Source organism: Oreochromis niloticus, linkage group LG16 (genome assembly GCF_001858045.2).
Source record: "Oreochromis niloticus isolate F11D_XX linkage group LG16, O_niloticus_UMD_NMBU, whole genome shotgun sequence".
Taxonomy (NCBI): Eukaryota; Metazoa; Chordata; class Actinopteri; order Cichliformes; family Cichlidae; genus Oreochromis; species Oreochromis niloticus.
The window spans coordinates 35,764,778-35,779,482 of NC_031987.2; the positions used below are offsets into that span (position 1 = coordinate 35,764,778).

The 14,705-nt window shown below is 38.2% G+C and overlaps 1 protein-coding gene across 1 annotated transcript; it reads right to left on the reverse strand.

Moving 5' to 3' along the window:
- Positions 1 to 1,971: 1,971 nt before the first annotated feature.
- On the reverse strand, positions 1,972 to 13,229 carry LOC109197705 (uncharacterized). The gene is made up of 5 exons (XM_019353461.2): positions 12,974 to 13,229; positions 9,157 to 9,284; positions 5,880 to 6,000; positions 3,711 to 3,856; positions 1,972 to 2,137 (listed from the first exon to the last, which is right to left on the reverse strand). Exons 1-5 carry the CDS (start codon positions 13,041 to 13,043, stop codon positions 2,054 to 2,056), a joined length of 549 nt encoding a protein of 182 aa, XP_019209006.1. The 5' UTR covers positions 13,044 to 13,229; the 3' UTR covers positions 1,972 to 2,053.
- Positions 13,230 to 14,705: the final 1,476 nt, after the last annotated feature.

Consider the following 14,705-nt stretch of genomic DNA (forward strand, 5'->3'; position numbering starts at 1 on the left):
TGTTGGTTCCACTTAACTACAGCGCAGAGTCCAGCTGCTCATCTTGTCTTGCTCATAGGAATGATTCATTCATTTATTTTCAACAGAGACAAACTAAAAATTAAATGAATTAATAACATTTAAATGTTAGTGAGTGACGAGAAAAATATGCAAGATTATATTGAGACTTGAGACGTGTCGGTTTCCTGCAGAGCCATGAGCACAGTTATTCTGAGTAATAAGACATTTGTCATCTTCATCAAAGAATAAAGATGCAGTCACTTCTGAGTAAATCCACACACGCGTGAAGCATCTCTGAACTCACGCCAGCATAATTTAGCTGAATATGAAGGAAAATTACTCATATATCAACCAAACAAGAGAAGGAAATTGATTTTCAGCACATCAGTCCCAGAAGTGAACACAGTCATTACATAATGGCAAAATATTCTAAAAATACACATGAATTTTTTCTATTTTTAAACATCTCATGTTTATAGCAAAGGTGTTTATTGTACAACATGTAATGTACATATACTTCACAGTAGTGGGACAGACTTTATCATTAATAAATAATAATAATAATAATAATAATAATAATAATAATAATAATAATAACATCAACAACAACAATAATAATAATAATAATTATTATTATTATTATTATTATTATTATATTACATAAGAAAAAAGTAAAGATCAAACAAAATGTTTTAAACTGTTCTTACATATTCAAACTTTTAACAACCACTAGTCCTGCGCTGAACCACTCAGGGTTGCACTTAGCCACATATTAAGCAAAGCAAAGCTAAAGGATCACACACACATTTTCAGCGTGCACTTCTTCTGTTCTAGCATTTTCAACTTGAGTAAACCAAGACTGTACAACAGGATAGATGGAGATAATGACAGTAGTTATTCTAGGTTTCAAGCTACAGTGAACTGATCTAAAGGCTGAAAGTGCTGTGAAGTCCGAACAGTTTGACAAATTTATTTATTTATATTTGCTTTTTGTGTTAAGTTTTGTGTATTGAAATGTTTTATTTTCCCAATGCTTTGTCTGAAAGTCTGTTGACATTGCTACATAAGTAATGTGTCTAATTGAAGGTTTCTCAGTATAGATGTAGTATTTTCAGTTGACACCCACAGAGTCATCCAGAGTTGGACTTTGCTTTGAGTACATGCTAAACAGGCAAATCTTCCAGGACCAGAAAATGTTACATCTTGGATTAAGTAAATGTCATTACAGTTTTTTCCATTAAAGTTTTTGGCCTGTGGGTGGTGGATGAATGTCCTATAGAAAGATGGGGATTCTAAGCCCAGATTCTACTCCCTTACCCTGGATGGGTCATCAGTGACCTGGTTAATATTAACAAGTTTAAATAAGAATAATTAACAATGATTCTACAATTATCTGTCTTTACTGTTTTTCCTTTCAGTAACTGTAACAATTTAAAGGTCAAACAGCCTTGTGATGGTGTTAGGTAAGCCTAACTCATCACATGTGATAATCCTAATCCTAAACCTACGCAGCACCAACCATAAAACAAATACCTGAAATCCAAACATCTACCAGGACGACACTAAATGTGATCCCGAAGCATCTTTTTTGCTTCTGTGGGTATTATTTAACATAGTTTAACAGTATCATTATTGGATACAAATATTATGATAGAATGTATAACAAGCTTCTGTGTTATTTACAATAAGATCTGTCCGCAATATAGTCAACACAAGCACTGTCATTTTGTTGACTTCAGTCTATTTGTTTGGTGTAGGATATTCATCGAACTGCCAATAAAATCCACAGAATGTCCACACTTTTAACACAAGTTAAAATGATGCAATGAGACTGAGTCAGTGGATACCATTAAATGTGCTGTGCATGTCCACGCCATTTAGGCTAACCATCAGAAAACATACAAACAACATCAAAAAACAACTTGGTAAAGACCACAACAGGCGAATCTTTTCCATACCTATGCAGTAGTCTTCTGACTTGTACTAAAAGGTGTTGGCAGCATTCCTAGGTTTAATACTCATGATATTTATGGATGATTGCCATAAGCAGCAGTTAAAGTTTGGGAGATTTCCTGAAGTCTCTGGGTCTGGTGTTTTCATACACAACACTATCCATCTCTTCTTTCTTCTGCTTTTTCTAAGGAACACAAAGCCAACAGACACATTGTTGTTGTGATTTTTTAGACAAATACAGTACCCTATACACAGAGTTGCTGCCATGTGAATGGCTTATTAGATATTTGCATCATCAGGCAGCTTAACAGAACAGGTGTACCTTAAAAAGCATATATACACACCTACTCTCTGTGGTTACTTTGATATGAATGGCTCTTATTTACTGCATGATTCCTAATTATTATACACAAATTACACACTGTTAGCAGAAATAATAGACAGTATAAAACATGGATGTAGCTCCCGATTTGGAAAAATGAAGTCAGTGAAGTGGCTTAAAGCTGCATTCTATCTGAAGGCCACCAGGTGGCCGTAGCTGTGGTTGCAAACAGACTTCCAGTCCTGTGGAGGAACAGCTGACCTCTGTAAACACTTTCCTGCTGAGCTTCTGGGCCCAGTCACTCGATCTGGGTCATGTCTGCTTGTAAATATTATTAATATTATGTTTGAAAGTGGAGGGTTGTCTTTGGTGTGCACTTAGAGCTACATGCTGTCAGTCTCATCAGTGTGCAGTTTCATCATTAGCCCTGCTTCTTTTCGTCATGACCATTTTTTGTGACCAAATGGAAAAGACAGAAATCGTCACATCCAGGCTTCAAGTGCTGTTTTTACACTAGGAAGAAGGGGGTGGGTTATCTCACACTGAGTGTGCTACACAAAAAAACTCAACCGCATAAAAACTGCTTTGGTTTAGTTGTTTTGCAAGCATCAGCTATCTCATCAGAATTTCAGTCATATTTCAGTGAATTAGCATCTACAAACTGATATCAGCTGAACATGTCTGAACTGATAAAATCAGCTACGTCTGCCAAAAACCCAGTGAGAAAGCTTCTTGGTAATGCATCTGGTTTATTCTTCATTACCTCCACCGTTGATGAGGGAAAGCTGATGAGTTCGATATTTTGAATATTACTGCCTGCAAACATATGCAGAGAGACACGGTGCCGTTTGCAGATATTTAAGGATTTGGCTCTTACAGAATGATGCTCATAGTAAAAGTACACTGAAGTATCAGACACATATGGACAGTAAACTGTGTCTAATTTTCATCCCTAATGTCATCTGCAGTTTATGAAGTTTCTCATGAATCCAGCTGTGACATAAAGCTGTCGGACATTTGACACATGTGACAATTTGGTTTTAAAATATCGAATTAATGATATGAAACAAATTTATGAGGAAAGTAACCCCCTGAACCCAGATCAGTGATAGGAATGACCTAAAATGGCAGAAACCATCTTTCTGAAGTGAATTCCTGATCCAGTAACATGGATAACCTCTACTGCAGCCTGCTGAGCCCTCACCATGTTTTCTACTGTCAGTCACACATAACTTTGACTCTGAAGTGAATGTTCTCCATTTCTATTTTGTGTCATACGTTTTCTACTTTCACTAACACCCAACAAGAGAAGCAGGCGGAGAAGGCGTCTGTGTACAAAGGTATCTCCATGGTTACCCCATTTTGATCCCTTTACCTGCTTTGGCTACTTTTATGTGGACATATGAGTGAAATCCATCCATCTTTTTATTCTTACCCATATAGCAATGGTTATGCAGGTGATTGTCAGGCTGTAGACCAATAAAGCACAAGATCCCGCCCACATCACCACCTCTGGGATTAACGGAGGATTGCATGGACAGTCCTTAACAGGTATGATGCTGTCGTTGAAAGTCTTCCCATCTGAAATTCCATAAGAAGACAGTTTATATTATTATTATTATATATTACATTTCACATTCATGTGGAAAAAGCACCTCTGAAATCCTTTCTTGATGTCCCCACCAAAACCTTACTGTCGGTGTGGTGTTTTGGGGTATTTTGTGACCTCCAAACATGGCGTGGATGATGGCATCCAAAGAGTTTTCTAATTTTAGTCTCATCTGACACGACTATATTTCCCAGTATTGCACAGGCTTGTCTAAATGTTGTTCAGCAAACTTTAAATTCACTTTAAAATGTTTGTTTTTTCAGCAGTAGAGTCTGAATACGGGCAGCTGAGGACATTACTTCTTGATGCATTCTCAATCATCCAGGAAAGTAAATCTCCAAAAGTTGAATCTGTTCATCTGGACGTAGCGTTTTGTGGGAGAAACGTTTCGTCACTCATCCAAGTGACTTCTTCAGTCTTCAGTCTGAAGAAGTCACTTGGATGAGTGACGAAACGTTTCTCCCACAAAACGCTACGTCCAGATGAACACAAAATGCTACGTCCAGATGAACAGATTCAACTTTTGGAGAGGACATTACTTATTGTTTTCTTTGAAACGATCATACCTGCTGATCCCAGTTTAAATGCTCCTTGGCCCTTCTGATCATTCTGTTCATTCTGTCTGAAATCTGTCTGAAGCGGCTGGTTGTGGCCAGTTTATGGTGAAATTATGTTCTTTCCACTTGCAGATTATGGCCCCAACAGTGGTCTATATAAATTATCTGTGTATAGTTAGATTAATTGCACTGTGGGTAATTGTTATAAGTGCTTAGAATTCCTCTGGATGTAGTGTGAATATTCTGACCCTTCAGTAGTTTAGAAAGCAACAACAATTGGTGGGGAGCAGCAGGAAGGGGAGTGGGCTAACCAGCAGGGCTGCTTTCAAATGACTGATTTCAGCTGTCATGACATCCCATGCCTTTCACATCTCCCTTTCTGCATGTGTTCAATACTTTTTCAATGTCATTTCTGATTATTCCTCATAATCTCATTTGTGAACATCTATGGTTTCATTTGTTTGTTTGTGTGGACTGGAGATCTGGTCATAATTCAAAGTTAGCATTAAATTAGCACCTTTAGAAATATATGTACTTAAAACTGGTGACGTGTTTCATATTTATTTTACCCGCTGTGAACCTTTAGTGCCTCGTCAGCAGGGAGAAGAGACCTTGTAATGTATTTGTTCTGCTCAGACAGTGTTCCTGTGGAGTGTCCTGGATGTGGGGAAGACCCACTGAATTCTCTCCTCAGTACTGTTTGCAGGGACTTCCAATCTGCAGCCCTGCAGGCTTCTGACCACACAGACATACATGTGGTCTAATCTGAAAAACCTAGCTTGAAAATCTAGGTGCGATCTACCAGCTGCAGGGGACTCTGCATAACTATGATTGAACAACCTAAGTAAGCAGGGAGTCAAAGACTGAGTGTTAAAAGTCTCTTTATCTGTGATGTGCAAAGAGCTCATCCAGACTCCAGAAGGCTGCAACTCACTAGCACTTGGTTTTTTAAGCTTTGTGAGACTCTGCAAGAAGTATTTTGAAGGTTTTTGGATGCATTTCTCATTCAGCTTTACCTCACATAATTCTATGAGGTTGTGTGTAGATAACAAACAGAACAGATAAATTATTGAATTACCAGGTTCATAACTGCTGGATTCAGTTTTACTGTTTTTTGCACTTAATGTCACTATTTGGCATGTGTGGAAAGTAGAAGGTGTAACTCAACACAGCAAACTCGGTCATATAAGAAACTACACATGGAACAAACGGAGCGCACAGCATCAGGCGATCACACAACACCGAGGAAAACTGAGGACTTAGACATACATGAGGTAAAAGAACAGAGAAGAGACACCTGGGTAACACACAGACTAAGACATACAAACACAGAGAAAAGGTCAAACACAGAGACAATCAGACAATTCATGATCTCACACACAGAATGGAAAGGAATGGTTTTCTTAATGAGTTTGTGTGTATGAGTCACGTGTTTTACCAGTCACATTGACTTGGATTCTCTGACAGCTCTGTTTGTATGGTGGAGGATAAATCTTCTCAGTGATGCAGGAGTACATCCCACTCTCACTCACTGTGACTTCAAACTGTGCAGTATGGTTCTGTATAAAGACAACAAGAAGCAATCATTCACAATCATTTCAACTGAAAGCCAGCTCATCAAATGGAGTGAGTCGAGGTAACCAGAGAGCGGGAGCCTCGTCAGCCATGTTCAGACTGTTGCTCCATGACACAGACCCAGTAAGCAGCACACAATGGATTTATTCATGGATGCCTCTGAATGTATGTACTTTATTAACTAATAATAAAAATGTATTTACTTTTCTTATCTATGTACTTAAAAATATTTGTTGTTTCTGTGATTCCATCTTTCTCTGAGTTGATGATTTATTTGAACTGAACTACTGTTCAGATTAACTGAAAATCTCATTTCTATTAAATATGCTTTCATCATTTTAATATGGCTCATAATACTAAGTTATAGACCTTTTTTTTTATATCTGTTTAATTCAAAGGAGCAAGTTTGAAAGAAGCAGAGTTCATTACAGTTCACACATGGATGAAACATAAATGGTTGTTATGTGCTCAAAATGCACATGTCCAAACCATCTCAGCCTTGCCTCTCCAAACTGCTCAACCTGAACCTGTGATGTTCTCATTTCTAATCCTGTCCATTCTGGACCCAGTGAAAATCTTGAAAACTCTGCCACCTCCAGTCCAGTATCCTGTCTCTTTTGTCAGTGCCCTCATCTCCAAACCATACATCAAAGCTGGTCTCATTAACATCTGGTAAACCTTCCCTTTCACTGTTGCTACTATTGTTCTGTCACCCTGCCTGCTCTCTCTTCTTCACCACTCTTGTGCACTGTCCATTGCCTTAGATGGCTGATTTCAGGTATGTAAACTCATCTACCGCACATGTCACACATGTGATGTATCTACCTTTTCTTCTCTCATTCATATCAGCCAACACGTTCCCCTGCCAGCATTGTGCCTACATTCAGAGGTGCTGCTCTCATCTTTAAATTTATTTATGCCACCAACAACAGCTGCCTCAAGGTGCTTGCCTGTCCTTCTGTCTTGCTGCCACATTAGACACCTCCCAGTTTCTTCATCTTGTCATTGACCAACAGAAGCAGAAGCAGTTTTCACCAGCACCAGAGGTTGTTGTGGCAAACCTGGGTCCTGACCAATGTAATACAGAGATCTCATTCTTTATGATCCTCATGTTTCCCCAGATGTCCTCCTCAAGCACCCTTCTCATTTACCCGGCTTAGGACCAGGAGGACACAGGCTTTTTCCAAAATATTACAAGAGAAAAGAGTAATGAATAATTACTGCAGTATGCACTAAGTATATACATATATATGTATATATATATATATATATATATATATATATATATATATATATATAGTCTGAAAGTGTGTGACACAGAGATCAGTGACGTCAGTATTATCTTTTTGTGTGTGGTGAAATGATACAATCATGCTGCCAGTCATGCACATCCCACATCCTGATTATTCTTCTACAGCAGATCTCTAATACGAGAGAAGATTACATTTAGAAATTAAAAAAGAAGTTACATGTGTTTATGTGTATGTCTTATAAATGTACATAACACTGATTTATGCATACTGACCAAGTGACTGCAACAAGTCTAATAATGCTGCTTAAAGTGCTATTTACAGGGATTTCACTATTGATCACGGGTGGCAGTTTCTATACTTGACCTTTATCATGGTTACAGAAGAAGAAAGGTAATATGGTTCAGCAAAATTAAAGAAAAATAACTCAAACTAAAATGTTAGTTACCTGAAAAAATAAAAACTATACTTCAGGAAAAAAAGGAAAACACTGAAAAGACATTGTGGATTCACAATATGTATATAATACTATGCACACCTTATATATATATATATATATCTATATATATATATATGTATATACTACATCACTACATTACACTACATTAGTGAAATAAAATTTAATTTAATGTAAAATATTACTTAAATGTCTTTCTGTACATACTTTTCTGCCCATACTGTTGTGGCTCTTTTGCAGGAATTTTCAGATGTTTTTTTCAAATTGCTTACATCAATGGGTTGAAGTTGAAGTTCATATGTGGTTTTGGGGGTCTGTGGGGGAGGTATGATCTGAAGCAACCACATAAATTGGTTTAACAGTCAGTGAAACTGTAATAAAGCTTTCTAAAGAAGACAGCCTGACATTTAGTTAAAGGAATATTATACCACCAGCCACTGATTACTGTTTCATCCATATGCTGACGTATGATGTTACCAAGAGCCTTTGACTCTCAACATGAAATAGTAACCAAACACAGTTAGAGCTTCTCCCTCCTCTGTGGTTTTTCAGCACGATGAGGACTGAAATGATTTTTTCTCTCAAAAGTGTGCTCTTTTATAATTTCCCATAATTTCCTTCAGGATTAATAATTTCTGATTTTGATTCTTTTCACTTGCACTGAACGGTTTTGCATACAATTGTCATTGTTCTTAAAGCACAATGACAATAAAGATTGCGATGATGTTCATATGCTAAGGCCATCACAGTCCCCAGATCTCAGCCCAGCTCATACACCTATGGGACATTTTGAAACCAAGTCTTAGACAGAGCTCTCGATTTCTGTCATCAAAACTCCAAATGACAAAGTGTCTTTTTGAAGAATGTAATTCAACCGGCCAATAAAAGTTCGTAGACTTTTAGACTCAGTGCCGACGGGGACCAAAGATGTTCTGCACAAAGATTCATAATACCTTACAAAAATACATATAGAGGTCCATGCAGCAATTTTAATTGTCAGCTTGCCATCACATGTCGATGTCATGGCCTTGATTGCTCACAGCTTTCAAAATTCAGTGCATCTGCATTGTGATACTGCATACTGTTAACAAATAGAAACCCCAACTTGCATGGAATCTCAGTGCAGTGCAGAGGTGAGACAGTGTGGTTTTCCCGTGTGGCAGAGATCAGCAGTTCTTGCAATCTGACTTTCATTTCAAAGTTTTCTCTGAGACATAAAAGCAGAATGAATACTATGACTTCAGCATAAACTGTTTACATAACTGTGGTGCATACTGGCTAGGTGTACTGCACTGCGCTCCAGTGCTCATGACACAGAAAACAAATTCAACATATTTGAATGATACAAAAATCTATACTGAAGGTTTTTTTAATGAATGTCCTTAGTAAGGAAAATGTGGCAGCTAAAGAAAGCTACAAGCTCACACACTGACCTTATTCAGGCAGACTTTACTGATGGGTTTTTCATTGAAGATGAACTGATATTTCATCTCTGAGGCTTGGATACGTGGACATGGAACCATCACTTTACTGGATTCGGTCACTGAGATGACGGGGCCACCTGATGGACAAAAACAGAGTCCAAGCAACAAAGGATAAGGTTGTGCAGAGGCTACCTGTCATACTCGACAAATAACGATGCTCAGCGTTGTAATGTACAAGCATGATGTGCATGCTTCCAGGACCTGGAAGACTGTAAAATCTGAATACATGTAAGCAGTACATTTTTCTCACCAAACTCCGACAATGTTGTAACCCATGCCAACGTGAACTGTTGCACCTTTCTCTGCTTTTATGAAACATGTTGCTCAAATTTAGTATAAACACAAAACAAATAGTAAAAGTCAGTCAAAAATATTTATAGAGCACATTTAGGCACAGCTCTCACTGACACAGCTCTACTGTGCAAAGTATGTGCAAATGTACACACCCCAGTACTTCAATATTCACCAGTAAACAGCTGCATACTGGCAACAACAACCAGAGAACAGCAGGTTACTAATGTAGGTATGGTGAATTATAGTAATCCACATGCAAAGTAATAAAGATATGTTTGGCTTTTTACAGATTATAAAAAACTGAAAAGATTTGAGTCTTTCAATAATTCTCAAGTGCTGCTAGTAGCCATGTTGAAGCTGTATTTCCTATGATATTACCAAGTGGAAGGAGATGCAAACAGAAGATGAGTGGATGGGCAACTGAGGGACCCACAAGACACAGAAGGAAAAGTGTCTAGTAGACACAGGGGAGGTCCTAGCCTTAAGATAAGGCTGCATCAGTCAATAGCTGTGTCCTTAAAGACACCCCAGTGTTCAAGATGAGCCACAATAGTGTTTCAATCCACCAAAAGGAGCAGCACGGTGAGGGCTGCTTTACCACCCAACTTTGACACTAGTAACAGATCAGTGGTCACTTCAAAGATTTAAAGGAGTCTGTTTTTATGCCCTACTGGTGTAGAAATAAAACTCCTAGAATGAAAATGAACAAAACAGAGCATTCAGCTTGCCTTGCATGTTGTTATTGACACAACCTGTATTATTATCACTGGTTCTGCTGCTTTTACTACAAAAGAGCATCTGCAAACTTGCTGAAACATGCTGCTCTGGCACAATTCTGATGTCCAGCTCAGGTTTGCCACTCCAGGCTCAAATTCCATCCCTGCAGGCACGCTCAGATCTGTGGTCGAACTGGGATTTCTGTCAGTTGTTGTCAAACATGAACTGAAACATGAACTGAAACATTTTCAGCTTCTGACCTGGAATGCCCCAGTTTACAATTTTTCAGTCAACAAGTAAAATATGATCCAACGTTCTGCTTCTTTCTCTCTTTTCAGCAGAATTTTCTGCTTCTTTACCTCTTTTCAGCAGAAATTCTGCTGATTCACCTCTTTTCTGCAAATTTTTCAGCTTTTTCACCTCTTCTCAGCACAAAGCTCAGCAGCTTCTTCTCATTTAGCAGAATTCTCAGTTTCTCCATCTCTTTTTTTTGTGAGAATGAGTTTGGCTCACTCAGCTGAGTAGCGGCCTTGAGACCAGGAGGGCCAGGTTCAAATCCTGCTCATGGCAAAAATTTCTTTTCCTCACCATTTCACCTCTTTTCAGTACAAAATTCAGCTTCTTTACCTCTTTTTGGTAAAGACTTTTGGTGCTCATTACTTCTACACTTTTTGAGATATTGAAATTTTTTCTGGCACAAAGTTACACCTCTTTTCAGCAGATAATTCTCCTTCTTCTGCTGTTTTCAGATTCCACTGCAAGGCATTCAAACAGCATTTTCGCAGGAAATGCAACTTTTTCTAGTTCTTTGTACTTTATTCTAGTTGCTCCATGCTTCTTCGCCGTGGAACTACTTCCACAGTTTTTGTGCAATTTTCACAGTTCAAATTTTAAACTATTCTGCTATTTCTGTTATTAATGCCGGCTATGACTTTTGGTGCTCATACCTTCTATACTTTTTGAGATATTAAGCTTTTTATGCCATTTTTGGCCCATTTTGCTGAATGGGACCACGTTATGAGTGTGATCACCAGTTTAGCTTGCTGGGCTGAGCTGTGTTTTAGTTCAGTAAGATGAGCAGCCGTTCTCAGAGTGGGAGGTCTGGGTTCAAATCCCGCTTATGACAAAAAAAAATTTCAGCAAACAGTTCAACTTTTTTAACTCTTTTCAACACAAATTTCAGCTTCTTCACCTCTTTTCAGCAGAATTTTCTGTTTTTCACTACTTTTCAGCACAAATTCCAGCTTCTTTACCTATTTTCAGCAGAAATTCTGCTGATTCACGTCTTTTCAGCATTATTTTTAGCTTCTTGGCCTCTTTTCAGCAGAATTTTCAGCTTTTCGACCTCTCAGTTTCCTGAAAATCAGTTTGGCTCAGTGAGATGAGTAACTACTTTGAAACCAGGAGGCCCAGGTTCGAACCCAGCTCCTGGAAACATTTCCTTTCAGCAGACAGTTTAACTTTTTCACCTCTTTTCAGTACATATTTCAGCTTCTTCACCCCTTTTCAGCAGAATGTTTGCCTTTTCACCTCTTTTCAGCAAAAATTCTGCTTCTTAACCTGTTTTCAGCAGAATTTTCAGTTTCTTCACCTCCTATTATTATTATTATTATTATTATTTTTAAAGTGTTTATGATTTGTCACACTTTTGTGACCATAAAAGAAGACTCTTCTGTTTATTATTAACAGATTTTCAAGAGTTTTTCTTTGTGTTGTATGAAACAATAAAGTAAATGTTGGATGTCATCATTCACAGTCATGGTACAGGGTGTTCTTGGTTTACTCTTCTTTATTGCTAGTATCTCTAGTTTTATATTCTGGACTGTCTTTGTTTTAAGAAAGGATTTATGTTCATATGTTTATAGTCTTCTGTTAGTGGTTGTATCATTTGTTCCTTTATGCTTTAGCCTCTCGCCCTGCTGTGCTGATTGTAGTTTTCTTAGTTACCTTTTGTCTTCACGTCTGCTCTCTGGATGGTTTCGTCTTCTCAGTCAGGTTTCTGCTGTTGCTTTAAATAGCTCAAACATGTCTTGCCCTTCTCCTCTTAACTCTCAAATTAAAAAGGCAATGTTGCCCAGAGATATTGTCTCATTTTCAGAGCTGTTCTTTCTGTGGTGTAGCAGAGTGTAAAAGCGTAGTTATTAACAGTTCTACTGCTATTAAAACCAGCGTTCCTGTGATTGTGTATGTGGCGCAATATGACCAACCCAAAGCATAAATGTTGAGTATAAGTACTCTTATATGAATCTAGGTCATTCATTCTGTCATTAACTTTGCTAAACTTAGGTTATATACCTCACATCTGATTTAATTTAGTATCAAGTCAAAGAGCTGCACTAAAGAATAACTCAATCTTTAGTTTTTCTCATTTTTTGAGCCAGTGAGTTTGCATAGTTTTCCAAGTCAAGACATAAACCTTCACAAACTTTCCTGTGTGAAGGTTTATGTCAGTGCAGATTTTTTACTGTTTCTCAGAGTGTACATATTGTGTATTAAAAGTTATTTGTGAGCCATGTATTAGTATTTAATGCGTTGTCCCACAGTACCACGAAACTGCAGGCTGACAGAACACAAGAATGAACATTTTGAGGACTGTCCATAACAAACTCACTTTATAACCACTGCAAAGTAAGTAAAAACACGAGAATCCGACAGGGAACGTGACAGCTCTCAGTCATTCTGAAAGTCGTCACAATGATTAAAACACTCACTTATACAAATAACTGAAATTATTTCACAAATTCACTGGTCTTACCTAAGCATTCTGTGCCTTCTCCATCACTGAAGCACACCATCACCACCATCCACAGAGCCCTCACCCTCATCTTGCTCTCCTCTGAAGCCCGCTAAGCTGTTTGATGCAGGTCTGTGATGAGGACAGATTTTGTTTCCTGGAAGGTGTGAGGGGGTTATCACAGTCCTCACTATGTAAAAGCTATTTGCCACGTGCTAACAAACACCATGTTCAGTAAAGAGAAGTGTGTGACTCTGTCAGATAGGAACATTTCCTGTGTGAAGCTATGAAACCATACAAAACGAATACCCACGTGTCCCCACACACACAAACACACACACACACGCACACAGTTTACAGGTAAGCCTGCAGCAACATGTACACCCATATAAACACACCCAACAAACATATCCAATGTGCAAAATTTGCACATTGGATATGTACATTTGCACATACAATGGATTTTTCACACATACGCAGACACACACGTGCGAGACAAACATACACATGCAGTTAGTGGGTGAGGGAGAACTACAGACCACAGCAAATCACACAGATGGGTGAAAGTGGATCATATCAAAAGTCTCTGTTTTGTGTTCTTTTTTGTTGCTCTGTGAATAAAAGCTGACTGACGCCCAGATGTTTATAAGCACAACGACGAACTGCAGGTTTAGTTTCAGTGCCCACTGAAACAAAAAACAAAACAAACAAACAAAAGTAACTGGTTGAAATTCAAGAAGATTTTACGTACGTGTGTGTGTGTGTGTGTGTGTGTGTGTGTGTGTGTAAAGAAGCGTTTTGAGGGTGTTCACATGTTTCACTTTCACACAATTTTTTATTCTTTCCAAAGAAGAAATTAAAATAAAGTGGAAAAAAGACCAGATCTGTGGGTTTTGAAAACCAGCTTCTATGAAAAGTTTGGTGGTAAATTAATGAAACTGACACAAATGAATAGACTGAAAAGGGTGGCCCATATGAATCTATCTCTCTCTCTCTCGCTCTCTGTATTAATAAATAAATTTTAAAAAAAATATATGTATAGATAGATAGATAGATAGATAGATAGATTTCTCGCACATATTTTAAGGTAGCCTTGGGTAGCATGGGGGACCTAGTCTGGGGGCCATTACTGGGTATGCATGCCCTGGTCAGGGGTTCCAGTCCTGACCCAGACCTTGGTGAATAGATTATGTAGCTCATCTGGACACGGAAGCCCTCATGATCCTTTATGAGGAACTGGAAAACACAGCATCTGTAGCTTGCTGCTACAGCAGCTTAGCTTTGGATAGATATGGATGGATTGATCATTGCATTTTAAAATATGCTGATTATCTTTAAAACTGCTAAAAATCAACACCTCTAAAAGCTAAAGTTTGGTCCACTAATGACACATACATTATCCTGAAAGAATGTGGTACTGCTTTTGTACTGCTATAACTACAGATTTTATTTTTTCATTAGTTTTCATGTGACAGACGAGTTCTTTCTCATGCCACGTTGTTTGTACGAGCAGTTCTCAGGAAAGCTTCAACCCACATCTGCCACAATTCTGAGCAGCTGCACACAGCATAATCTCCCTTGTGCTCTCTCTCTCTCTCTCTCTCTCTCTCTCACACACACACACACACACACACACACTTTCAGTGACACATCCTTATAGAAACAGTAAGCTATTAACAGGTTTCATGGCACAGGAGATATTGGTATATTTACAACAAAACAGAAGCATCTCTTACTGTGACAGACCCATAAA